General features: G+C 42.9%; 1 protein-coding gene across 1 annotated transcript; it reads left to right on the plus strand.

Moving 5' to 3' along the window:
* Positions 1-16345: 16345 nt before the first annotated feature.
* Positions 16346-26796, plus strand: ASB4 (ankyrin repeat and SOCS box containing 4). The gene is made up of 5 exons (XM_035545466.1): positions 16346-16559; positions 19773-20072; positions 22660-23150; positions 24399-24512; positions 26608-26796. Exons 1-5 carry the CDS (start codon positions 16346-16348, stop codon positions 26794-26796), a joined length of 1308 nt encoding a protein of 435 aa, XP_035401359.1.
* Positions 26797-27955: the final 1159 nt, after the last annotated feature.

The following is a 27955-nucleotide window of genomic DNA, read 5'->3' on the forward strand; positions in this document are numbered from 1 at the left end:
TTTGCACCACAGCTAAATTTGAAAGAGCACATACTACTTACTGCCTGTGTCCCACTTTTGGCCCAAAGTGGGTGCCATTCATCTGAAAAAAATGTGGATATCTACAGGGGAGATGTAGAGTAGACATCAGAGTTGGTCATAAGGTGCCAAGGGTAGCCATACTGTGTCAGACCAAGGGTTTGTCTGGCTTGACAGCCAGCAGCGGCTGTAGCCAGGGGCTTATGGAAACATAAGAAAATGAGAGGCGAGTTGGATTAATCCCCCAAGTCTCTCTCCCAGCTTCTAATTATTTTCAGCTCAGTTTGATGAGCTTTACCTGTTTAGTAACTCTCGCTAGATGTCTTTCAAGTAGTTCCCTGTCTCCTCTTGAAGTGAGTAGTGCTTTTATCACATCCTTGCTAATATCACACCACCTAGGCAGTCTGTATAGTCAGGGCAGGAAAACAGTTACATGGAGGTAGCAATTCATATGAAAGGAGTATAAAACAGATTGCGACGTCTTCCCTAAAAAGTGGCCATTTCTCTGCATTCATTAGACAAGGAGCCTCCAGTCACTAATCCAAGCACAAAACCTCTGCTCTCTGGATGCCTGACAGTAGGTGGACTGAATCTCTCTTGAAGTCTCTCCCCATCAAGTCCCTCTTGACTGAAAGAAGAGCCTGGCTGTCTCGGCAGCTTACCTCCAGCTCACCTCCTCAGCGTAACCCCCGCCAGCCCACAGTCTGCCCCTCAGCACTGTCAGCCTCCAAGCATCCCTCTCCCCAGCACCCCCTTGGCTGGCCGAGTAGCTGCAGCAATGCTAGAAAACCCCTGCTGCTCACCCCCCGCTGCTCTTCGGTCTGTTACAATTTCTCGAGCTCTTTGCCTTTGGGGAATGCAGGAGAGACCTGGGAGTGATCTCCCGCTGTGTAGAATGATGGCTAAAAGCTGAAATGAGTTGTGTGCACATAATCAGCTATAGAGTTCATGTCAGAGGAAAATGTAACAAGCTGGGGAGCGGAGGAAGTGAGCAGAGCAGGGAGATGGGATGTCTTCTTCCGATTTAATCACTTAAACTCTTCTAGAGACAAGGAAAGCAGAGAGGCCCCCCGTAAACATGTTGGGGGGGATTCATTTCATGTGGAGAACCAGGTGAGTAGCACTCCGTAGATGCCTAGTCTTCCTCTCTATCTCTGCTCACAGTAGTAGAACGGTAGACAGCTCACTGAGTAAACAAAAGGTAACAGTCACATGGCTAAAGGTAAAGGAAATCATTTCTACTAAAACCTTTGGAAGCCTTAAATGTCTCACTTATGGAAGATATGCCCTTTATGCCTGCTTCTCTATCAAGTATCATCTTTTTTGAGAGATAAGATACAGAAGCTGTGTCCACACAGATTTGGATTTCACAACAAACTATTTCAAAATGCATCGTGTTTGAATCATTAATGAAACACAATGTGTGTTACCAAAGCAACTTTTAAAAAGCTAAAACATTTTTAATTGCGTTTTTTACAACACAGACGTGACAAACTTAACTAGACTCTTCAGATTATTTCAGGGTATATCAACACAAAATGGGCCCATGCGCACCTCATGAAGTTTAACAAGGCCAAGTGCAAGGTCCTGCACCTGGGCTAGAGCAATCCCAAGCACAAACACAGGCTGGGCAGCAAAGGGATTGAGAGCAGCCCTGAGAAGGACCTGGGGGTGTTGGTGGATGAGAAGCTCAACGTGAGCTGCCAATGTGTGCTTGCAGCCCTGAAAGCCAACTGTATCCTGGGCTGCATCAAAAGCAGCGTGGGCAGCAGGGCGAGGGAGGGGATTCTCCCCCTCTGCTCTGCTCTCGTGAGACCCCACCTGGAGCCCTGTGTTCTGCTCTGGGGCCCCCAGCACAGGAGGGGCACAGATCTATCAGAATGAGTCCAGAGGAGGGCCATGCAAATGATCAGAGCACTGGAGCACCTCTCCTATGAAGACAGGCTGAGAGAGCTGGGGTTGTTCAGCCTGGAGAAGAGAAGGCTCCAGGGAGACCTTACAGCGGCCTCCTAGTACCTAAAGGGGGTCTACAGGAAAGCTGGGGAGGGACTCTGTGTCAGGGAGTACAGAGATAGGACAAGGAGTAATGGTTTTAAACTAAAAAAGGGGAAATTTAGATTAGATGTTAGGAGGAAATTCTCCACAATGAGCGTGGTGAGGCACTGGAACAGGTTGCCCAGAGAAGCTGTGGATGCCCCATCCCTGGAGGTGTTCAAGGCCAGGCTGGATGGGGCTTTGGGCAACCTGGTCTGGTGGGAGGTGTCCCTGCCCATGGCAGGAGGGTTGGAACTGGGTGATCTTTAAGGTCCCTTCCAACCCATATTGTTCTATGATTTTATGATAAGTAACTAATAATTTAGAAAGCTTCCTGATGTGCTAGCTCACTGTTAGATGGAAGAGGCTTGCAAAAATATTTAGGAATAGATCATTATTGCGCTGACTATAGAGCAATAATTCCCAAGCTATGGAGGGCATTGAGAGCAATTCTGATCCATAACCAGTGAGGAGTCAGACAGCAGTCACCGTCCAAGAGCTGCTTTACAAATACCTAGTCAAATTCGGAAGAGGACGTGTGGGCATGAAGACAAGGCAGACATGAGGAAGCAACCAGAGACCAACCTTGACGCTGCTACAGCTTAACTGTAGAAATAAGCAGAACATGGCAACACAAAGTGGAATATCTTGAAGAGAGACTGCTGAAATCTTAATCTGAACCCATCAGTTTTGCTGAATGCAGATCATAGGACAGGACTAACGAAAAGGGCAAATCCAGCAGATGGCTGCTGACATGCAGGTGCTGCACCAGCTTCAGGTAAAAATAAAATCTGGCAAGCAAGCAAACTGCTTACCATGAAATCAGGAAGAAAGCACAAGCAAAGCCTGTGGCTTGTATACTGAAAGACAAAAATGAGGGAAAGAGCTTCAAAAGCTGCCAGTCACAAAAAATTACAAAAATCTCTGCAAAGGCTGTGGCCTAAAACCATTTTAACCCCGTTAGCTGATCAAAGGGAAATTACAGATTGCTTACTCAAAGATCTCAGCAATTTCTTAAGCCCTATGTTCTTCATTTCTGCTAGAGCTAAAAAAAATACACACACACATATATATATATATATTTCTCTGCTCCCCATTCAAGAGCAGGGAGCAGAGATTCCTACAGCTGTTGGGCAGCTGTCACAGAGCAAGGCATAGTCCCTGCTCACACCTCACCATTATATGTAAATACGGTGGCACCAAGTAGTTAGAAAGCTGGAATTTATGATAATTACCTACTGAAGAGTTGACATCTCAAGGGATTCAAGAATACAGATTCTTACTGCCTTTGCAAAGAAAAAGGTAAAAACATTCCTGCAGTGACACCAAGGTATATCGATTTTCTCAACTGCTGAGAAAAATCCATGTCAAAATGACATCAACAGATTTGTTCGTGAGGCTGTTGAAAAGGCTTTTACAGAAACAGTCTGGCTTTCATCCTCGTCCTAGTTTGAGGAGAGCAGAGTCAAGGTCTCTACCTGGCCTTTGCAGAACTAACCAAAGACTCCAGCACTGTCAGCCACAAGCAGCCCGGAGGCACATGCATAAATGTGGATGTCCAAATAAGTTTGTGAACATATTTTGCTTATTTCATGATGGCATGGGGTAATGCAGTGGTTCTCAGTGATGACAAGATGTCAAAACCTGTCACTGTCAAAAACAGCCCCAAGCAAGGCTATGTCCTAGCACAGCTCTTGTTTACTGTCTGCTGTGCAGCAGTACTTCTTGCTGCATCTGGAAGCAGCAGTGAAGGGAACTGCTTTAATTATTTTATAGGTGGCAGAATTGCTAAGCTGGAGAGATGCCAGGCTAAATCAAAAGTCAAAGAGGTCCTCCCAGGCAATCTGCCCTTTGCTGCTGACAGAGCACTGGGTGTGCAGAGTATTACTGATGGCTTTGATCGCGCTGCCATGGCTCAGCCTTGTCACAAGCATAAAGCAAATAATGCTGCCTTTTTCCAGGCAGAAGCATGCTGAGCTAGTAGTGTGCCTTGCAATACAATACTGAAGACTTACAGGTGAAATTCTGCTGTCTTGGCTGCAAGCTGCCTCGAACAAACACCACGACTGATAACAGTCATGCAAAGGAGGGAGAGGGTCATGCAGCTTTTGAAAGATTAAAGCTGTGTGTGAAATAAAGGAGCCACTTGATTTCAAATACAAGTAAAGGTGAGTTGTGTTCCTGTCCTCATCACTCTTCTGCTCATTAGGGGTCTCAGGCAATACAAAAGCATTGCACCGAGAGTATCAACCCATTCTGTGCACACTAGTTTCACGCTCTTTCAGATAAAAAAGCAGTCAGGACAACATCCTGAACAGTGAGATTCGAAGCACTGTCAAATATTAACCACTGCCAGTGTCTCTTGGAGGCTTAGCTACACTGCTGTGAGCACCAGTGCATGCAGCATTCAAGGCATGGCAGATAGTTGTGTTCTGTGGTGGAAGGTGAGGTGAAGTCCAGCCCAGCCTTATGAGAAGACATCCCCAACGCAGGAGGCTCACTGCTGTCTGCTGTGGTGGCGATGATGTACTGATGCCATCACAGCCTCTCACTGAAGTGGAACAACCCAATGACACAGAAAAGGAACGAGAGGGAAATGCCTAATTAAGCATTATTTCTGTGCTACCACAATTTTTGTATGCATTGCAAGTAACAGGCAAGTTGCTCAGAAAAGAAAATTCAAGCACTGAATTTTCAGGGTACAATATCTCACTAAAAAGATACAAAGTGAGATTTTAAAATTCTACAGCTTTTAAAATACTTCAAGACAAAGAGAGGAAAGAAATAGCCTTGACACATATACCCTGTAACAAACAAGAAAAGCTATTATACACACTATGCTCAGATGTTTTGTGCTAAAATAGATACTTTTTGGTTAAGAGTTTTAGTATATGCAGCTTACTTATAAAATGTGGGGTTCTTAAATTGTATTGGCACCATGCAGCATAAAGAAAAGGATGAAATGGAAATGAAGAATAAATACAGAAGCGCTTGTTTCTTCATGAACTATGATTCCTACCCCTGGTTCCTCACTTTCTGGACTGTCCCACATGTTTACCAAAGCCTACTTTCAGATTTACATCAATGTAAATCCATTTTAACACCACCAAGATTGATTTAATCTCACAGCTCCAAGTCCTGGTTACTCTTGCATTACTGGAGTTGCTTCAAATATGTAAGTGTAGGTGTTGCCTGTGGAGGCTTTACATGACTCAAAGGTAAGGAAACCTTCAAAGCAGAACATTATAATAGAATTATCACCAGTTCTGTGTCATGGAAAGTACTTCATACTCCTCGATTGGAGGGATGGCATCCACAGCCTGAAACTCTACAAGTGAATCAAGACTATAGGCAATGTATGGCTGGAATATTCAGAGAACCAGAACCAGCAGAGACCAAAATTAACATCCTCACCTCCAGGTGAGATAGCAACAAGTCTTCGATGGACCTGTTTGGCCTGATCACCCAGTGTGCAATGAGCTGGCTGAGCCACGCTCTTATCGGGCAGGCACAGATTCGTGTACAGCTGCAGGCAGGAGATGTGCAGGGAGAGGCAAGGGCTGTTGTCGGGCTGCTCAGGGAGCTCCAGCTAAGGTCCTTCCCTTACCAGTGAGAGAGTCACAGATTCAGTGAAAACAGATTTGCTGTGGTAGGGAGATTGTTTATATGGGTAAACACATTCCCACAACCCCTCATCATTCAGTTTGTTACTGGTGTACAGAGCAAAGTGTTTACAAACCTGAGAGCAGCACTGCAATGAGCAGCTATTTCCCTTAGCATGGGAAGCGTACCTAGAAGGAGGCAAAGTAGTCTGGAGGCCAAGACAGCAAGACAGAAGAGTCAGTGCATGAGAAGTAACAGAATCAATTCTGCTCGTATTTTCTGGCAATTTTGAGTAATAGTCTTAAAAGATATTTGGCAGTTACGCTGGGTTATTGCAAACCCAGCCCACAAGCCTGCCTAAGCACAAGCAAGCAGAATGACACATTGTTAGCATTGCTTTCAGTGGGAAGAACTTTACGCAGGTATTGCTTTATTGTTTCTGTCTGTGTCTAGATTTGTTTTCTGAAATTTCAAACCCTTCTGGTACAACTGATGTGAAAACTAAATATACTGTCATAAAGCAATGGTTTGAAAACATACTGATATCTAATCCTCAGGGTATAAAGGGTGAGACAGACAACTAAATATAGAGTATGCAAGTAACATCTGGTCCCTACACACAGGATGATTACCCACCCTTCCCTAGAATTAAGATGAAAATAATGTGTAAAATCTTTCAGCTAAGATTTACTTAAGCTAGAAGAGCAAACAAAACCAACACTAGCCCCATGGAAGAGTCCATTTAAATTATACTCACTATAGGTCTGAAAAAGCAAACAGATTCCTGTAGTTATACTGCTAAACACAAGATGGTTTACCTATTTATGGTAATGCTCTTACTATTTAGCTCTCAAAATACTTTCATTCAGATACAATGTTATATGGATATATACAGATATACACTGTTGTAACAGTGTATGTACATGTAAAGGTATAATTCGTGTGAATTCATAAGCTATTTTACTCTTTTAAGCATAAATTGTGAACAGATAATGTAGGGAAAAATCTAGGATCCGATCCAGCTCTCACTGAAATCACTGAGTTGCTACATCATAGCCTCTTGGATGCAAACATGTGCCAAGGAGCAAAGAATGTGGCCTTGGTGGAGTCAGAGCCTTTGCACAGTCCAAAAACACCCCTTCTGCACTCTGCCTTTCTAGAGGAGGTGAAATACGAGTGGCAGATTGAGAAGGCATCCATGGGATGCTGCAGAGCACTGCCTGATGTGAACTTCCACCCTGCTCTCAACCTCATTCAGCTCAACAGCAGGTTGTACATGAATTCCATCAGGCCATGATGGACTTTCTAGAAAAGAAACTAGACTTTGCCTTTTCTGCCTAATATCATCACAAGATAAACACAAAGAAGAGCTAGAAGGTGCACAGAGCGGGGTGTTGGACCCTTGATACCCAGAAACACTGATATTTCTCTTCATCTGCTTTGAGTACCCTGGGTGGCTGGTCCTAGCAGCCCTTCAGCAGGTATACAGCATGAGCAGTGTGGTATCGTGTAGTTTAAACTATTAGGATCTGGCCACCAACAACTTTTTAGGAGACATTGCTTGATTTTGACTTTGATACAGATTTTTTAGTAGACCTATCCTCCAAGAATCAGGTATATTTGCAAGGTAACTAGTTCTTTCACTGCACTTTCCCTTTACTCAGTGATGAGCAGTTAGATGAACTTAATTTTATTCTGATGAATGGCACAGCAGTTGTTTTTATCATAAGTTTGATTTGGGTGTTAGACAAATAAGTCATTTAAATAATAAAAGAAAATAATGTTCTATTTCTTCCCGGTATTTGAAAGCAGTTTCTAGTATCACCATGACACATTCCTTATTTACTAATTAACTTTTATTTCTGTGTATTTTTACTAAGCATTCTAAAAACAACTGGTTAAACTAAGTATTGATGAAAATGCTGCATTTGGAAAAATCTATAATTTACTTTTAAAAGAAGGCTGGAAATTTCTTTATAGGACTTCTATGTGTTTATATTACTCTTGTATCTGGAAGTCCTAGTAACAAACCCCTACGATGCTGCACTAAGTTCTGCACACATAGAAGAAAAAAAAATTACCCTCTCAGAGCTGGCAAACTGTTAAAATACCAGGGGATTTTAAGAAGTACATCTCTAGAAAAAGTATTATTGAGTTGTGCATTATATATGTCTAGTCAAAGCTGGTTAAAACAGTCAGCAGATACCAGTCTTGTATTTTCATCTTTAAATATTAGGCATTCTCAAGAGAATTAAAAGTTCTTAAATATTTTTAAAACATCTGTATGTCTTTCAAAAAAGATGCTACAACACTTCCCACTATCCCACTCTCCAGAAAATGAGGAACTCAGCCAGGAATCTACATTAAGTGACTTAAAGTACGTGCAGCTCTCGGTAGTCAGGACTGAAACTATATCACAAAACCATGGGACACCTTACTGAGAAAGGGATAAACTAGGGCAGATACCAGCTGAAATTCTGTCTTGCAATACACAGGAAGCAGAACCTGCTGTTTGAAACACAGAGGGTTAATTCTGTTTTCCCATACAGTCTCCTTTGTAGAGCTGGCAAGAACTAGTTTCTAAAGAAAAAAAAAAGAAAAAAAAAGAGAGAAAAAAAAGAGAGAGAGAGATTTTATGCTTCTAATCTTCTTTGTATCAATCAATTTTTCGCACACACAGCCATGCTGAGAGCAGTGTGTTTGGATTATCGTTAACCTCACATAAATCATTACTGCTGTTAAGTCTTTCCCATCACTTTCACAGTTGGCTTGCCTTTACAGATTCAACCATTGAAGCAACCAGACTGCTGTTTCCATTTACTACAAACACAGGAGAACGTGCTACTAACACAGAAGATTGTGGAATATTTTATATTATGCCACTCGGTAGCTACCCTCTCACAAGGACTTTGTTGAACTCTATATGTTGCTGCCTCAGTTTCATTGCTCATCACTTGTATTTCCTGGATGGCCCTTGCAGAGTACCACTTATTTGGTTTATTCATTAATAGTCCAGGTAATATATTATCTGCCTATTCTTTTGGCAAACTTCACCTTCTTGCTAGTTGCTTCTGTCTGGCAGTGGTTTACGTGTTGCTGAAGGCTATCTGCTCAGGCTTTATGCAGGTTAGGACAGCCCTGCCATGGCAGCACAGATCTCCAAAAACAGGTAGTCAGTTACAGTGTAGCTGGACTCTGACAAAAAAAAAAAAAACTGTGATGAAAAATTGGTGTTGGCTGAATTTAAGAAAAAAAAAAAAAAAGAAAAAAAAAAAGCAGAACAGATTATGGCGATGGGGATATTTCTCCTGGCTGGACAGAGACTTGGTGTGAGGGATTTGCTGAGTTCAAGCTGATTTTTCCCATTTAGCCATTAAATGTCACAGATGTGAATGAGAAGGAGCCAAGATGACAGCCAGAGCCAGCTGATGGGGAGAAGTACCAGCACCAGACATGAGAGCGTGAAGATCGGAGGAAAACCATAAAGAGCCACACAACCTGGCGGAACGTGAGCCCTCTCTCCTGCACGACCCTAGGGACCCCTGTGCAGGGCTCACCCCATGGTGCCCTCACAGCGGCATGAGGCAAAAATATTCTTGTCTGATCAGAGTGTTGTCATGCTGCAAGAGTCACATAATCTGCCCAGCTAAGTTGCTCCAGCTTGTATCTATCTTTGCATAGTTTTCTTATGCTTCTCTGTGCATCAAGGAAAAAAAAAAAAAAAAAAAAAAAGGCTGGTCTTGAGAAAGGTGATGGCAAAAAAAGAGTAACTGCATCTCTCCTACCTACTGACTGTTGCTTCAGAAATATTCTCACTGCCTCTCCCAGTGCAACAATTTTCCAGCAGCCTCACGAGGAGAGAACAGGGTGGTATGCAGGCTCCTTAGATTGTTCTTCCCTGGAAGAAGACACACACCTCAAGCAGGAATATAAACACCACTTCAAGCTATCATTTCTCAAAAGGAAGTGCATTACTGAAAAGATTAGGACTGCAACTGAGTGATAAGTGGGTTGATCTTTTAAAAGGCTTGGTTACAAAGAACCTTCTTGAAATAGCGAGGCTTTTCTCCAAGTGCTTTTCAGCTTTAGATGCAATTCACCATAACTTTGACATGACTATTATATTGATACTAAGAGGTACCTGCCTCCCAAGGCTTTTGATACTTCAGGACTCTTTCTTATGCTAGGTTAGCATGCTCTGTTGATGATAAAATTAAGCACGCAGTGTGCAGCGTTGTATCTTTTTATTTCTTACATAATTATTGAAAAGGAAGAGCCAAAGTCATGACCTTTGTTTTAAACTCAGTCTGAACTCTTACTGACTTAATTGAGAATATGGTTGGAAAAGGACAGATCATAAAAAGAATAAAAATTAGTTAAATGAGTGCTTGGCCCACAGAATAGAGGAGAAAAAATAAAACAAAGCAAAAATAAAGCCTACAACCAATTCTTAGACAAGGCTACTGAGGAAATTGTGATTGGTCACTATGGTAACAGATTTTAAATGGAAATAAAATTATTTTAATACTGCAAGCACATTTTTCTATACAGGTCTAGTAAATGCATTGAGACCTCATTAAAGTGAATATAATTTTACAATAGGTATTCCATATAACGTTACTGACACCAATACGTGGAGAATCAGAACATAAACTATAAGATGTTGATGTTTTTAGCATATTAATGGTTCAGTCATTCACAAGCTCAGGAGATAAATGGTAGCATTAGTTATTTTCTTTCCTCAGGGAATCTTATAATAACTGGTGTAAATCAAGGCAACTGTAAACTTAAAGGAGAAATATTTGATTTTGTTTTCTCTGCTTTTGTGCTAAAGGACTCAGAATGGTGAATCAACATATTTAATTCTTTCGATACAATGTAAGAATTTTTTCACAGAGCCTCCACTTTGATGGTCAGTGGGAGAGTAAGGATTCTCTTCTCATTCCCTTTGCTTTGCGTCCCTTACAATACCATCAAGGCTAAGCCAGCCTTGCATCATTCATGTAAATTTCTGATATCTGTGAATAAAAGCTGGAATTCCTGCAGTGTAAGCAAGATTTATCCAGTGCCGTACTGATAACAAACGCATCTAATATGCACGTTCTTACTTAGACTAACATAGCCGTATTATTACTTACTCAACTAATGATTTGGTCTGTCACATTCAGGGAAGGTAGGTGTTAACACTAGAAAGAAGCAAGCTTAACAGCTTCTGTTGCTTAGAAATGCAACAAACTGCTGTTTATCAGTGGCTGATTTATCAGGGAACAGCAGGAAATACAGAGAACACAGGAGACTGAAAATATTCACCAAACCCCTGGCACATTCACCAGAGTGCATGATGATTATTGAGCCACCACAGGCCTGCACTGTCCCTATCTGCATCTCTGCTGCATCTAGCCTTGGTGTTTATGCACTGCTTATTTAGCGGTATCTCTTCTTCCCTCTTCACACATTCCACCCTTTTGGCAGATTATTCCACATGCTTTATTTCAACATCAGTTCAAATTTAGTCTCTGAGAGCAGGAATAGTCATTCCATACTGCTTCTGCTGAATGTGTTAATACTCCTTCATGCATCAGTATGTTGACCCCAAAAGTCTGGCATTTTAGAGCCTTGCCACGCTTGCAAAACATATATAGGAATCTTCTCACACACAACAGCTCAGCTCTGCACAAATTTCACTTCAGCAGGCAAGGCAGAAGTGGCTGGAAACAGCCTGATGAGAATGTCTCGTCCTCAGCCAACAACTGTCAGAGTTCAGCAATAGCCAGCCCTGCCAGGGAGCATGGCCAAGCCGCAGTCAGCTCTGAAAGAGAGTGGGAGAGACACAGCCACCTGCGGGGCTCTTTCTATGTGCAATGAATTATTTTTGTCTCGCTGTTGTGAAGCAACACTTGTCTTTAAAGAAACGCTTTCCACAGGCTTCATTTAAATCCATAGTCCTTGCTTCATTTCAACAGGAGGAAAGAAGCGTAAGAGATTCATGTCGCTTTGGTTACGAAATCCCACTGTTTTAAACATTGTAAGATACTACCACACAAAGCTAAAAGGTTAAAAAAAAAAAAAAAGAAAAAGAATTTTCTAGTAAACATAGCCAGGTAAGATTTTTTCCCGGTCGTTGAAGATGCTGTTCATCATAAGATTTTAATTTATCTTTATATACATGTATCTTGTCTACAATATTCATGCTCTTCGAAGCAAAGAGAACCTAGAAGCATTGTGTGTGGATAAAGGTGGAATCTGTTTTCACTGTTTTGCAAAGGAATTGGATCTGGTTCATGCTTTATACAGGTCAACAAACTATTAATTATATTGTCTGTGGTCATTTTTGAGAGATTATTTCTTAGTTTTGAAACACCCTTAATTCAAGAGCTAAGATCCTAACATCAGTAGCTAAGGCAACCCTAACCCCCTGTAGCTTATGGACATCCTAATAAATACACTGATAGTAGAAGCTGGAGCAATCTGCAGAAACAAAGGAAGCAGATCCTTGGAGACGAAGATGGAAATAGCACTCATGAAAACCACAAAGAAACCCATGGAAGAATAGGCTAAGCCTTTGTCATGAAGTTTTCATTCATGAAGCTCAAATTCAGGACTGCTGGTGTCAACCTTTGGTTTTGTAACACACATGTCCCTAAGACAAAGCACCTCTGTTGACACATATTTCTAAATTATACTTGCTTTACTGAAGACAAAACTAGAATGCCCAGGCTCTGGAAGGTGCCTCGCTTCTGGGATTTTGACTTCCAGGGACTCAGAAATCTGATGTCTAAATGCCTTTGAGGAATCTGTGTCATTTTTTTCCCCACCCCTAGCGAACGAGAACAAGAGTGAAACAATGAATCAAAGAACAAGAGGAGGGTTCCAAACTGATGATATTTAGGTGGTTTCAGGTTAACCAGCCACAGGGATGATTTTACAGAGAGGACTTTTCTCAAAAGATGATTTACAAGCTGAGCACCTGGAGAAAATATTTTGCACCTGGCACAGCTGAAGGGATTTTTTTAAATATTTTTATTCTACTGAGAAATAAAACAAGGAACATGGAAAAGATTTTTGTAATCTTCACACTCAGAGTCAGCACCCTGGAAGAAGAAAATCAAATAAAATATAACAATGGCTAAAGCAGGCAGAAGGATGTACAACAAGGAAAAAAATCAGTGCAAATATTGCCAAAAGAAGTGTGATACAAATAGATAAAAGGATTGTGCTCAATCCAGTTTGGGAACTGACAGCAGCCAGGAAGAAACAAGGGATTTGTAAGCAGCATGGGCAGTGGGGTGGCAGACTTGGCCTGGTGCTGCAGGTGCTGTAAGTGCCACAGCAAAGCGAGCGGATTGTGATCACTACTGCAGCAGCATTTTAAAGAGCATGCACTGTTCAGAAGAGATGAAAGCATCGGATTTACTCAATGATCTGTTTCTTGCTTCAGGGACACAGACCTGAACGTCAGTACATTTTCCTCCTTAACATGTCAGGCCTCTGAGCAGCCCAGACGGCTTCGCATGGAGGCTGCAGTATTACTGCTTAAGTAACCTGCTTTAGCCAGTGATCTGCTGAGGGAAGGAAAGGACAGAGTTGAAATCTCACCAGCCAAGTGTGCTCACACACTGCTGCAAGGTTCAGAGCTGTAGGGTGTGCACAACGCTTCAAGGTCCCTGCTACTGTCATCGCCACTGGGACAGCGGTGCTGTACACAGGCTGATGGGGAGCTGTGCTTGCCTTGGATCTCAGCTAGGATGGGTTTCTGTATTGCTGTATATTCTGCATTTTCTCCTCCACTACTCCAGCTGCATCACAACCATTCTTTTGGAGCATTTTTCCTTTTGCTGGCTTACTGCCTGCCCCAGCATAGAGTTCAGGATGTTGATCTTCACCTCCAAGGCTCTGTGGCGCTAGAGCTCTTCCAACACTGCTGTGGAGGTGCAAGTTGTATAGCTGCCAATATATCATTGCTCTGCATCAGCAGGTGCCAATGAGGGGGCCCTGGCTCCTTCAGTCTCCTCAGGAGACACACTCCACACAGCCTGCCAGTATATCTTTTCTCATTTTCTCCTTAAGGCCGTCTTTGTCTTTTATTAGCCATCACGTCTCTGGCTTTCACATGAACTCCTGTGCCACCACTCACACATCTCATAATATCACCCCGATGTTACCTTCATGCACTCGCCTTCAGGCAACTCTCCCTGGCTCAGTTCTGCTGCCCAGTGCCCAGCCTAATAAAGAACACGGACCACTGAAATCAGTGCAAATATTTCCCTTGACTTCAATGGACTTTGGAACAAGCCTGTGATAACCTGCTTTGTTTGACCAAGAGGGTCCTCGTGGCCCATCTGAAGTCCATGGTGACACTCCCATTGCCTGAAGTGGAAAGCAGCTTGTGCCCCAGAAGTGTTGTTTGCCTTTTTTCTGCTTTCTGCAACCCTTCACACCTGGTTCTTCTGACCTGCTGTAGTCACTTATGAGGGGCAGATCCAGCCCTGGTGAGGTGCAGGTGTTTGTGTGCCTGTGGCTCACACTGTGAGGATGGGTGAGCTGTGGGGCACTGTGTAGGGCAGGAGGAGGGCTTAGGAGAGCTTAGGAGATGGAGGCAGGAGCTGTCTTCCCTCTAAAAATGTGCCTTTGTGTTAGCTGTGTAATTTAGACAATTGATCCTAAATACCGAAACTACATTTCTTGGAGGATATAATGTGTGAGTGTCTGCAGTGCCCACCACAGTGGCCTCAAGTCTAACTTACAAATATCATTAATACCAGTACTGTTATTTATTTTAAGAACGTAATGAGCCATTGTTTCACAGTGAGATGTTCAGAATATTTGGCAGCTTTGGGGCTTGGTTGACATCAGTTTTGACTTTCAAAATCAAACTGCCACCTTGTGGTACAGTGATGGAGAAGTCGGTAGGAAGTTAGATATATCGCAAAAATATTGACAGTAAAAATTGCTCCCTTTGCCCCACCAATGGCTTTCCCTGTCTTCATATTCTTAAATGTGGTTTTGCTACACTTCAAGCTAATAAATAGAAGTTATTTTGTCTTCCTGTGAAAAAATAATCTAGTCTTTTGTTATTGTTTTTAAAAAATTATTTCCTTATTCTTGTATATAATTGTGCTGAAAGCAGCAGGGTAGTGAAACAACCAGTGTACTTATGGGAGTAGATTTGTCAAGGTTAGACCTGAATGCAGCTTACAGGAAAAGAGTAAATATGAAGGCAGTAGGTACCTGTAATTGTTCCCTTTCTCTATGTTAAGCTCATTAGTGTTAACAAAGATTTTTATGAGAATCAGAGCAGGGCCACACAAATTACTGAAGGCAAGCAAGTTGTAGTGCCTCTGAAGCACACTCCCTGTGCACCCTCTTGAACCACGACAACTGTGAGGTAATTGTGACCAGCCTTCTCTTTCACCGTGGGCCAAGCTACCATAAATTACTTCACCTTGGTTGTCAACCAAGAGCAAGCATGATGGCTCAGAGGATGTACAGCAGTCCATCACAGCCACATGCTTGTCTGTGCATCTCAGCCTTGTTGAGATGGCAGAGCAGTATGGAGATGTCCTGGCCTGGTCCTTTATACAGCTAGACTGAGTGTCCTTGTGCCATCTAATAATATTTATGAAAGACAGACGAAAGCCCATTTCAAACTAGAAAGTGTAGCTGAGGTGAACTGTTGAGGACAGCCACATATCAGCACTCTGCACATCCATGACTTCTCAGGAATATTGTGGTTTAAAAAAGCCATGCAAGTAACAAGGATGTGACATAGGATGTGAAGTTCACATCTTGTCCCTCTGCTCATGCCAGACAAGCATTAACACTTCTCCTAAAGGATGGAGCGGAGACGTCCACTACTGAGAGGATGAAAGTTAGAGGGTGGCAGTCATGCAGGAGGGAGTGTGAGTGTATTGAGAGCTCCCCTGTCACATAATGTGGCCATACAGCTCTGCAGCCCTTTCATCCTTGCATTTCTCCTTCCTGGGTGCACTTCCACCTGCCACCTGTGGTCCCTGAATAAACTGGGGAACTCCTGCTGCTCAGGGCCTTATACAGCTGACTGGGCAGGATCAACACAGCCATCCTTGGGGCTTTATGTATCAGGGCATCTGTGAGACCTGCGTGGTGGGGGGCTCTTGTGGAGGCCTGCCTGGTGGCTGGCTGGAGGAATGAAAGCAACACCAACAGGATGAATGCTGTCCCACAGGAAGAGTGCCTTGGAATTTATTTTTTTTTTTTTTCTTTCTGAAATGCATTAGCTAAAAGGCTTCTGCAAAGTGAGCACCACATCCCTCTTCAGTCAATAAATCACTAATGGTAACTATGAAAAGAAATATAAGTATTTCTCCAGCTGAGAAACAACACCAAGGACTAGTGTCTTTTAATGTGAGTGCATGGCAGGAGCAGAGGGTGGCCACGTGGTTAGTGAAGCTTAATGTGTATAAAGCCTGTAGAGATATCTCTTATTCTGGTTTTATTGCTAGTGTGTCTGTCCTCACTTTCACAAAAAGAGTGTGGTGATATCTAAGAGTGGTATTTCAATGCCTGAAATGCTCCTCATATAAATAGAACAAGCAGATCAGCATGACCAAGTGATAAAATTACCTTCTGGTCTTCAGGAACCTCAGCATGTAACTGCGCTATAGGGACCTCAGCGTACCCCTCTTCACAGCACAAATAAACACATTTGGAAATGGATCTGGAGGAGACATGCGAAGAAAGAGAGAACATGGAGAGGAAAATGACTCGAACTGCAGCTGCAAAGTTGGTGAAAAAGGCTTTCCTCGAAGCCCTGAAGTCCAATGACTATGAAACACTGGAAGAGCTCTTGAACCAAAAGAAAATAGACGTGGACACGGTGTTTGAAGTGGAAGATGAAAACCTGATCCTGGCATCCTATAAACAAGGTAAACGTGGCAGCACTCACAAGTCAGCAAGTAGATGGGTTCAGGTAGTTTTCCAGGAACCGTGGCCTTGTGCCCCTCCTAAAGCTACAGCGTAAGTTGACTCATGGGCAGCAGCGTCAGTAGGCTCATACGGCCGCGGTCACCGGAGGGGAGCTTATCAGCTGTGCTGCAGGGCTTGGTGGAGGGCAGGCCAGACACCAGCACGAGCCTCCACGCCACCAGAGCAGCTGCTGTAGCTTTAGGGAAGTCCAGAAAGAGGGGTCCTTTGCCATCTCCTTGCAGAGAATTAGAGTGCAAAGCCCAGAGTAGACACACGCAGGCTAAGTGTGCTGTACAAATGTCTTGCATGTTCCCGAACACGTAAGCAGACAATTCAGAAACAAAATATTCAGTCTCTTCCATTTGCAGTTTACAATAGTGGTACAGTGAATTCTCCTTGGCTTAGGAGAGCTAAAGAAAACCTATGGACCTTGAATGTTGCTGGATGGGAGGAGCTGTGTTTTTCAAGCTCACAGAAAGTGAAGATTTGCTAGTTTATCAAAATATTTTGGATTAAAATTAAAAGTAATAATTAAAAAAAAAAAAAAAAAAAACAGAGAAGACGTTTCAGCTGTTCTGAAAGGTAGAAAATCCAAACCAGCTGTCAGCCAGATACTGAGTTTCCAAAAACTTACAGTTCAAAACAATGAAACAAGTTTGCTGTCTGCTGAAATCAACAGACTTCATTGCCTACTTGCTAACAGCCTCCATGTGAGTATCTGAAAAACAGTAATGACCAACTTTTGCCAGAAGTTAGGCATACATGGAGATAAATACCTCCAGTCTCAGCAGCACAACAAATGCACTTTTTTTTTTTTTTTTTTCCTGTGGTGTAAGGGAGGGACAACATCCCACCCCTTCCCCTTTTCTGTGTTTACCTCTTATTTAATGAACAGCTGCTGTTCTTTTGGTTTCATAAGGGTGAGGATGATGCAGTCATGACTTACTTCCCTTGGGGACAGCATCTGAGCTAACCCACACAATGATGAGTGTATCTTAAAATATCTTTTCTTCTGCCCTCAGCAGGCTAAAATGCGTTCTGGTTGTAGTTTAAGACTATGGGATTTTTAATTGTAGATAATTTGGCAGCAAGAATTAACTTGTTTCTTTTGGAGAAAGAGATAAACGCACCCTATGGCCTAAATCACAGCAGTATACCTGCTGTGTTTGTCTGAAAGGCAGAAGGCACCCTGTCAGCTACAATGCAAATTTTGCTTTCATTCTGAATCCCAGATAACCATGATTTAAGAGGAGGATTTCCTTTGGGAGGGAGAGGGGAGAAAATTAAGCACCACCATTCAAACAGCTTGAGCTCTGCCACAGCCCTAAGCAATGCAGTGGAAAGGAGATCCCATGGGTGTCAGAGGGGCTTCCTCTCTTGCAAAAGAGACTGAGAGCTGCCAAGGACACTGACCTTTCGTGCACCGTTGCTAGTTTCCCCCCCAAGAAATAGATGAGCTTAAAGAGGCCTCCTGCAAAGCCCATGTCTGCTTCCTGCTCAGTGCCAGGTCCCCATCCCTTTGGGCTCAGGGATGTCTGTGGGTTTGGGCAGGGGACGTGGGAGATGCTCACCTGCAGCAGCACAAGCAAAGGAAATAAAGGGTGGTTTCAGGCAGGAAAACTGTGGCTGTATAAAGGGGTAACCTGGCTTTTAAGGATCACTGTCCTGCTGTTCACATCATTTATGGCTGACATCTACATATTTTCAGGCCCACCTCAGTGTGGGATCAGGCTGGTAACAAGGGGGAGCACCAAATGTGAATTCAGTTGGGGATCCAGTTTAAGAAGCCTGCTGTGCTGTATGCATAGACTCTGGGATACAGCCCACCTACCTGGCACCCAGTTTGGGGGCAAATGGTGAAAAAGATGTTTCTCTCTGCCACCAGTGGTTTGTTTCTGTCTCTTTCCTTCCTCTTCATCTCTCTTCCTGTCTAATGCAGTACATATGAGTCCTGCAAAAATTATATCTATGCGAAATTAAGGTGGAAAAACTATATAAAACTAAAGACTCAAAAATAAAGGTCTGAATTAGTTTGGCCTCATTACACATCTGCAGCATTTTTCTGTCTTTTTCTTGATAACAGTATTTAACCAGGCATTTGTCCAAGTAGATATAAATAAACCAAACCCAGAAAATTTTATAGGCACATTCTAGCTAAGAAGCAGCTGCTGTACCTAAAAAAAAAAAAAAAAAAAAAAAAGAGAGAAAGAAAAGTTTCAGATTTCTCCTGCTCTTCTGCACAGAATTGTTTCGATTTACTTTTTTTTTTTTTTTTTTTTTTTTAACAAATGATTATAGTAATCACTTCAGAGACTGCATTAAACATGTAGTCCTATCTTGGGAACAAATATTGGTCTTACACCTGTTTATAAGTTAAAAAAAAAATCCGTGAAAAATCTGAACATTTTGGAGCCAAATTTCACACTAAACTGTCCCTGCTTCCATTTGGCTCTTCCACCAAGTTTACATCAACATCAAAACTCCTCACTCCGTGCTCCTCAGGGGCAGTAGTTGGCAGAAGGTCTGTGATACAGCTGCAAACCCATTGCCAGGGGTCATCTATGTGCAATGCATCACTAGGAGTCTGAATCCAGCTCCTGACATGCATGATCCTGCAGTCTCCCACGCAGAAACAACAGGATAAGCTGTCTGTTGAGTCACTGGCCTAAGTAAATGCTGCCTTCTTATTCCAACTTATTCCTTTTTATTCTTATTTGTTTAGCCGTTGGCAGACTGAAGAGCCCATTTCCCCCATATTTTTTAGCTAGTGACATTTCAAATGCACTAAGCCTTTATTATTATTGTTATTATTATTATGTAAATATTATTATATTTGTATTGCTATTATTGTTATAATAATATTATTATCATGATCATTATCATCATCATCACTCTGTCTCCAGAGGACACCAGAAAAACAAAAGCTGCCTTTGGGCAGCTACACGGGAATTATGTCTCCAAAAGTCAGGCTATTCAGCACACATAGTAAAAGTACCTAATGAAAATTAAGTTATGCTTGAGATAACTTTGTGTGCACTAAACTCTAGCTGGTGAAATTACAGTAAATTAAACCAAAACTCCAGCCTTTTCTTCCTCCTCTGTTGTTCTCAGTAGGTGGATAATCCAAAGGAAAATCTTAGCCAAGGATGATAATTCTTTTTCATTTTGTACAGGGTATTGGCTACCTAGCTACAAATTAAAAATATCCTGGGCAACTGGGCTTCATCTAGCTGTCATGTACGGGCATCTGGAGAGTCTTTTGGTCCTGCTCAATCACAAAGCTACAATCAACTGCCGGCCCAATGGAAAAGCTGCAATCCACATAGCGTGTGAAACAGCAAATGTTGAGTGCCTCAAGATCCTTTGCAACCATGGAGCTAAGCTGAACTGCTTTTCAATGAGTGGGCAGGCGCCCCTGCACTTCTGTACGACACGAACCTCCATGCCTTGCGCCCAGCAGCTGATTTGGAGAGGTAAGGTAAAACTCTGGAGAGTCTCTCGTGGCGTGACTAGAGATGGTGGGCATGACTTGCGGCTTGCCTTAGGAGGCAAGATGCCAAAGTACATATATTTATCCGTTCCATCCCCAGCTGACTCGTCTCTTCATCCCAGACTTCTTTTCCCCGTCTCTTTGATCAGCTGAAGTTTCTCCTGTCCCGATTCCTCACCCCGTCTGACCTCCCCTTACCCTGGCCACCGGCCCTTACTCCAGGGCTGTTTCCCATTTCAGTGCTTCCAAACCGCTGCCCAGCCAGTCCTTCAGCAGAAGAGCTCCTCCGAATGAGGGAGTTTCTTCTTCTCTATTTTTGTTTCTGTCTTCCTCATCTAGGTTTACTATTGAAAATTTTCACATGAAAGTGCACCCCTACCCTTGTCTTTGTTGCTCACATTTCCTTGATCTCCATAAATTCTTCTATTCATTTGTATTTGACTTGTCCCTGAAAAAAACATGCAGTTTTTCATACAGTCTCTTAATTGCCAGCTACCAAACTCTTGCACCTACTGGGGAAAAAATGTTATTATATAAAATTTAATTTTCCTGAAGTAAGATATGTTATGTGGTTGATCATCTGTAACAAATGAAGTTATGAACAGACATAATTCATTGATAAGTATATTGCTGTTCCTTCCACTGTGTCCTTTACACAAGGAAAATGTCTCAGGACCTACTAAAGGACAGATATAAAGGGGTACAGCAAAGCCAGGCAGTTCAAGAGCCCTAAGTTACAAGTAGACAGATTCCCCTATTTGTCACACTATGCCATGGCAAATACAAACACGTGTTGTTGTTTTTTTTTTTTTTTGGCAACATGTTTTGAAGGGTTTTTTGAGATGTAGAGCCCAGGCATGATTTGTGGGCAAGGCAATCTGAAATCCCAAATGAATAACCACATCACTTTTCTTCTGCTGGAAAGATACATATTATTTTGTTTGTTAGAAAGGAAAATAAATACTGCCAGTTGTCTCCTGCCTAAAGCAAGCAGTCCTGACAGCAGGAGTTGAATTTGCTACCATGGAAAAGCTTAAAAGTCGAACGTACTCTTATAAAATGCTGCAAATGAAAGGTTGTATTCTGCAGGCTTCCTCCACCCACCCATCAGCGAGCAAATAATAGCACTGTGCAAGCCAGCCTTCATCCCAAAGCACCCTGCAAACACAAATCTCCACGTGAAACAGAGGTTCCAAGGTGAGCAATGTCTGCAGCAGAGCACGGCAGGTGTGCATGCCACCCAAAAGCCAAAGACAAGGTTTTGTTTCTGTCCCTGCCCCAAGGATTCCCAGTGGCATCTCCCACCCGGCCCTCTGCACTGGTGCTCTCGCACAGGTCAGTTCAGGTAAATGCAGTTTAACCATTTCTCACCTGGGCAAGTGGCCAGCCAGGCAGATCTGTGCCCGGGTTTGCTTACTGCCTCCAGATTTGTGCTGCTGATACTCTCAGGGACGTGTAATGCGAGTAACGCTCATCGTGGCTTGGTGGGATTAGCACTCAGCCCAGAGGTAATTTCTCACGCCTCTTTCTCCCTCTCCGTCAGTACATCTCAGTTTTAGTGTAACTTTGGCCATGTAAGGGCTTTCATGAGGCTGGAAAGAAGAGTTTATATATATATATATGTATGTATGTATAAAACTATATAACTATACACACACACACTATATACATTAGATACATGATATATATTATACTGCAGTTCTGCTTTGCTTTCGGCAACAGGCTCTCGCCAATCTTTCCTCTAATAAGCATTGTTAGGTATTATTCCTCCAGAAATTTGCATTTCTTCAGAGCAAATTGCTGGTAGCTGGAAAGGAAGGAGGCAGCCGGGAAGTCCCAGGGCAGCAGGCTCAGGAGCCCTGGCACTCTTTTGGCAGAAGGCAGGGGCCGGGCTCCTGTCCGCCTGTCCTGCAGCAGCTCCCCTTCGGTGCACAGTAGATGGTGCTGTTGCTTCAACTGGAATATAAATTCGGCACAAATAGAGCTGTTACACCAGTCCTGTTAACAGCTTGGAAACAGGATCCAGACCCTCAGCTGGGGACTTTCTTTACTTTTTATTATTTTATTTTATTTTATTTTATTTATCATCTATGGATCTATCATAAGATGTCCTTTCTTCCAGGCTCACAGTCAACGAGGTGCTGCAGGAAGCTTTCTCAGGGTACAGATTTGAGCAGAGCTACTCTCTGGAGTACGAATAAAGATCTCCTTTTTCCTTCAGTTCTTAATTTATAGGAAAAAGCACTTCACACAGAGATTTGGACCTGACTGCTGCTCCAAAGCAGTGTTCAGATAAGGCCTTCTGTCAGCTCAAGGGCCAAGCTATGACACCAGAAACTGGATCCAAGAATGTGAAGTTTCTGAGGGTTTCCCAGAGGCCTAAGAAATGCAGAATCCTTGACCCTTGCTAATTGCATTTTGATGTGAAAAAAAAAAAGAAAAAAAAAAGAAAAAAAAAGGACTTGCAATCCTTTACCATCTCCTCGGGTAGCAGGGTTCTAGCAGAGAGCTGTCTGAACTGGGATTCTGTTCCCTTGATTATTTTTTTTCCCATCATCTTTCCTTGGCAGGAGCAAACGTGAACATAAAAACGAACAACCAGGACGAGGAGACCCCTCTGCACATGGTCGCGCGTTTGGGTATCCCCGAGTTCGTGGCCTTTTACGTGGAACAAGGGGCGCAGGTGGATGCTCTCAATGCCCACTTGGAGACCCCCCTGGCCTGCGCAGCCTACTGGGCCCTGCACTACAAGGACCAGACGTACAGCCCAGACCACCACCTCATCTGTCGGATGCTCTTAGACTATAAAGCTGAAGTGAACACCCGTGATGAGGATTTCAAGTCACCACTCCACAAAGCTGCCTGGAACTGTGATCACGTGCTGCTGCACATGCTGCTGGAGGCAGGGGCAGAGGCAAACATCATGGATGTGAACGGCTGTGCACCCCTGCAGTACATCATAAAAGTGACGTCTGTACGGCCAGCTGCCCAGCCTGACATCTGCTACCAGCTGCTCCTGAATCACGGAGCAGCCAGGATATATCCTCTGCAATTCCACAAGGTTAAGGGTGGCTTTGTACAGCGCAGGGATATGGAGAGAGGGGATGTCTGGAACAGGAGGGGGGGTGAGAGACCCAAGCGTCAGGGTTTGGTGGTACCAGGATTTGCAGGAGTCCTGTAAACTGTGGACCCAGAATGCCCAAAATCTATTGTAAGGTTGATATCATTTACCTGAAGCAAAATTGCCATTGCTAATGCCAGAAACCAGATGCAGGTCCCGTATTCGTTCTTAATCAGCCTGAAACTCCAAATTCTAAATGCTGATTCGAGCCTAATTTTTCAGAGCTGATTCACATTCTCATTTTGGAAAATCTTGCCTTCATCAAACCTGGCTCCAATATGCTTAACTGGATTGTAAAAAATGCATGTTTCATGGCCTCTACCAAAGATTGGAGGTCAGATGAGATCATTCAGTTTGTCACTTCTGACCTTCAGAAATACAAATACATTCAAACTGAAATGGATGTCACTGAAGCTTGGGCTTGTTTTCAGGAAATGTGAGAAATAAAGGGAAATTCTGGGCCTGGGTTCATAGCTGATTAATAATAATAACAACAACAGTAATAGTAATAATAATAATAATAATAGCAAAATCCCTACCGAAGAATTCCTGCAGCTCTTCAAAGCCCAAAGCACTGTAGCTGGCAGACTTCTTGTACCAGGCAATGAAGTAAGGTTGCTCTAGTCAGGACTCATTTCCTCTCATCCTTTGCCTTCAGCATAATTTCGCAGCCCCTCCACTGCATATATAAAATTTTATCAATCCTAGCAGTCAGAACCTTTGAAAAAAAAACACTAAAGCTTTGGTCTTGCCCTCCTGAACTGAGGATGAGCTGGTCCTGTCTGTAACAAAACAACTCATTTTTCTAGAGTGTGTTTGAGAGCCAGGCCTGGGGTCTCCTCTTCCTGCCTCCGCCTTTCCTCCGTTGCATGGAGTGGGGCTCGGTTCCAATCTATCATTTCCCATCTGCAAAATGCGTAGGATGATGTTTATCCCAGAGGGATGCTCTGCAGCTTTGTCTGTGAAAGCCTGTCTGCTGTGTGGGTCAGAAATGCACATCGTACAGTGTGAATGCAAAGTGTTATTCCACGGGTGTGAGTGACAATTTCTTCCTTCTGAGCTGAAGTTATTAGGCAGAGCTGATTTTAGATGTGTCCATCCCCGTGTGCCCTCGCCCAGTGCCAAGCAGCCAGGCTAGCCCCAGTGCCTCTCAGCGGTGCTCACGGTCTCTCTACGTCCTGACTGCAGGTGCTGCAAGCCTGTCATTCCCACCCCAGAGCTGTGGAGGTTGTCGTCAACACCTACGAGCACATCAAATCAACATCTAAGTGGAAAGCAGCCATACCTGATGATGTCTTTGAGGTAAGCTCTTAACGACTTGTAACTGGGTAAAATCCAGGCTTGTTATTTGTTCTCCACACCTGGCCACAGAAAACTGAGAATGCTTTTGAAAGGGAATTACACATCAGAAGATTTGGGACTTCTCCATTTAATATCATTCACTTCACACACGCTGGCCCAAAACTGGGGATTTTTTCTTTAGAGATAGGTACCGTATCCAAATCTGCTGAAAACACTCAAGAAATACAGATGTGTTGTCCTGGTGACAGTGGGAACCTCAGTGATGTGGGATGTTCAGGGTTATGCTGTAGCTTTAAATAATAGTTTACCTTTGTAAGAGAGAATAAGAGAGTTCGGAACAGTCTGGACATAAAAGCTGTTGGTTTTTTTTTTTATTCTTTTTTTTTTATTTTGTGAAATGTTTTCACACAGTTTAGTTGAATAGTTTCTCAGAAAAAAAAAAAAAGTTATTTCCAATAAAAATATTGCTTTTCCAGCTATGTCAGGTAAAAGGTTTTTGGTTTTAAGTTGAAGCTCCTTCAATAAAATGAAGATAAATGGGTCTCTGTGTCACCTGGAGATTTCAATAGACTTTTTTTTTTTTTTTTTTTTTTTTTGAGAAAGTCTCATGGTGACATTATCCTTTGCTGCACTCCCTGTCAGGGGTGCTGCAGAAGCTCAGATATCCCTGCACTCAGCAAGCGCAAAATATTCTGGCTGTGACTGGTGTCTCTTAAGATCTGCCAATGAGTGTATTTATATATTTTTTTAGGTCAGCAATTGTTTTAAAAGCACCATATTACAAGGTATATATTTAGGTATGTATTTAGGTTCTGTAGCATGGGTTAAGTTTCTGTAGTTTCTGTAGTATCTGTTTCTAACCATAGGACTGGTTAACTGCAAATACAAGGGAGAATTTAAATGAAAAATGAGGTCAAAGAGGGAAGAGGTGTTGTCAAAGTGCCAAATTGGGGGATGGGTTTTGACATAATTATCCCATTACTTCAGAAATCTGCACAGTCCCAATATTCCATTTTAAAGCTAGTTCTTGATTAATACCAGGGTTTTTCAAATTTTTCAACTTGGTTAAGTATACCAATGTCTGCTTTATATTATCAGGGATGTTTAGGGAACACCATCCTTATTATAATGTAGAGCTATATGGCTAGAGGAACTGCAAGACTGACTGTTTTTCAGGTCAGCTTTACTCAGAAAGAAAAATAAAAAATCAGGTGAACACAAAACGAAACATTAAAGGTCTTTTTCTACTAATTAGTAATAATAAAGCATAATAATTAAAAAAAAAGTTTGAGCTACAAGTGGTTAGAAAGGAAATTATTTTTTTCTTGAGAGAAAAATTTCATTCATATTGGGAAAAGTCTACTGTTGCTTTACTTTTTTGTTGTTGTTTAGCTGGTCATTTTTGTTCTCAGCAATATTTGCCAAATTTTACACAAAATTGAAGAAAAAAAAATTGTTGACACAAATCTGTGCTTTTCAATACATATAGTCTTCCTGAAAAAAAAAAAAAAATGTATCTGCATCTGTCAAGTAGCAAGACTATAAAATAAGGTCAAGTCACAAGTAAGTAGCTTGTATTTACCATTTGCTTCTTTTGCTTCAGCACCATTTGTATATATCTGCAGGTTTCCTGTGGGGATGTAACTTTATTTATTCCAAGAGGGCACTGGGGCACTGAGCAAGGCCCAGGCTATGCTGCTGCTCACAGCCCCAGCTAACTCCGCACACCTCTGCCCTTGTCATGCTGCCTCGCTGCCCTGCAGGACTGTACAGTGCACCTGCACTGTCCCTGAGCTGCTGCTGCTCCTTTCAGGTCAGGACTAATGCCACAGGAGCCAAGGGAGAAATCCCACTTCAGACTGGTGGGTAGAAGAAGCCTAAAGACTTCATCGGGTTCTTTCACTTAACACGAAGTATTTGAGGCAAGCATAATTTTGGCTAAACCAAATTCCCGCTGCTGTGCGCGGCCCAAGGTGACAGGGCAGCTATACAGGCTTTTTAGCCTTGCTAAGAACTGTGTGTTGGGAGGGGAAAGGGGGGGAAAGGAAAGAAGCTCTAGTGACCTAAAACCCTCTTGTTTTTTCATGTTTTACAGCGGTACCAGGATTTCTACGACTCGTTGTTCACCGTGTGCAGCAACTCACCGCGGTCGCTCATGCACTTGTGCAGATGTGCTATTCGGGTGATGTTGTCAGAAAGATGCCACCGAGGAGTCCCCTTACTCTCCATCCCCGTGTCCATGAAGAAGTACTTGCTGCTGGAGCCAGAGGGGATAATCTACTGAGCTGCAGCAGAGCTGGCTGCGCGCCCCTGCCTGCCTCTTCCCAGATCCGCACGCCTCTGCGTGGTGCTGGAGATCCAGGCTCCACGCTCACGCAGACCTTCGCTTCTGTATGGTCTCAGGCCAGCTAGCAGCTGGGCTGGCATTTATGGCCCTTTTCAGAGCTGCAGTCCACAGAGCGGGGCAGGGAGGCAGAGCTGGAGCAGCCCCCCCTCCAGACGAACACAGGGCTGCGCATTTGGATGCTTTGCTCAGTCTAGCTTAAATGACCCTGTCAGTGATGCTTCCATTTCCTTCGGTATTTATTCCACTGCCTGCGAGATATCATTAGATTCAATCTGAGCAACCTTTGGTACCGTTTCACTGTAATTTTCTTCAGCTGTCATTTTAGGAGTAAAAGAAAGGGTACTGTCAAAAAGTAGTACATTCATTAGTCATAGAAATGCTTTCCCAGAAGGAAATGGGTGAACTGCTTTGAATCATGACCACAGACAGGATTTCAGTAGTTGCCTACGGATTGAATCTGAATTCAGTCTTAGTTCAGTCTTCACTACACCTGTCTGTACCTTATAAAGCTTTGTCATAATAACATCCTTTTTAATTGTAAGATTAATTTTTTTCCATTATCAGTCATTGTATGGGAACAGGATCAAAATCTGCAGCACTGAAATTTCTGAGCATTCATATTTATGCCTGGGTAGGTCTTAGCAAGAAACTGTCCCTGTTTCCACTCTCACTGTGACCTACATTAAATTCACATCCTGGTGTTGAGGAAGGCAGAGGGACGGGACTTACCCATGTAAGCTGCACAGCTGTGCTTACACACGTGCATCCCTCAGGATGGTGTTGGATGGGATACGGGAAGATATGCAAACATTTCTGTCCATTTAACACAAAATGTTCCTAGCCTATTAACACAGACTATATTCCACTATTCCACTTTATTTTTTCTTTCTTTTTTTTTTTATTTTTTTTTTTTTAGCTAAGCACAGGAGAGAAGAATCCCACCTTAACTGAAAGGTGTTTCCACACTGAAGAGGTGCTGGCCAAGCTGTACCAGACCTGCCAGTTGCTCTGTGCTTTCAGACCTGTCTGTGCTGGTTCCCTGCTCATCAGGAAATATTTGGTCCTGACTGAGCTGTTGTCTCCTGTTCAGGGGGAT

This window comes from Cygnus atratus, chromosome 2, assembly GCF_013377495.2.
Source record: "Cygnus atratus isolate AKBS03 ecotype Queensland, Australia chromosome 2, CAtr_DNAZoo_HiC_assembly, whole genome shotgun sequence".
NCBI lineage: Eukaryota > Metazoa > Chordata > Aves > Anseriformes > Anatidae > Cygnus > Cygnus atratus.

Bases quoted from the DNA above. Each gene is read 5' to 3' on its own strand.
- ASB4 (XM_035545466.1), top strand. From the start codon at position 16,346: ATGGATCTGGAGGAGACATGCGAAGAAAGAGAGAACATGGAGAGGAAA. The intron at 20,073-22,659 runs GTAAGGTAAAAC...TTTCCTTGGCAG, and splicing joins CCAGCAGCTGATTTGGAGAG to GAGCAAACGTGAACATAAAA. The intron at 23,151-24,398 runs GTTAAGGGTGGC...TCCTGACTGCAG, and splicing joins ATCCTCTGCAATTCCACAAG to GTGCTGCAAGCCTGTCATTC.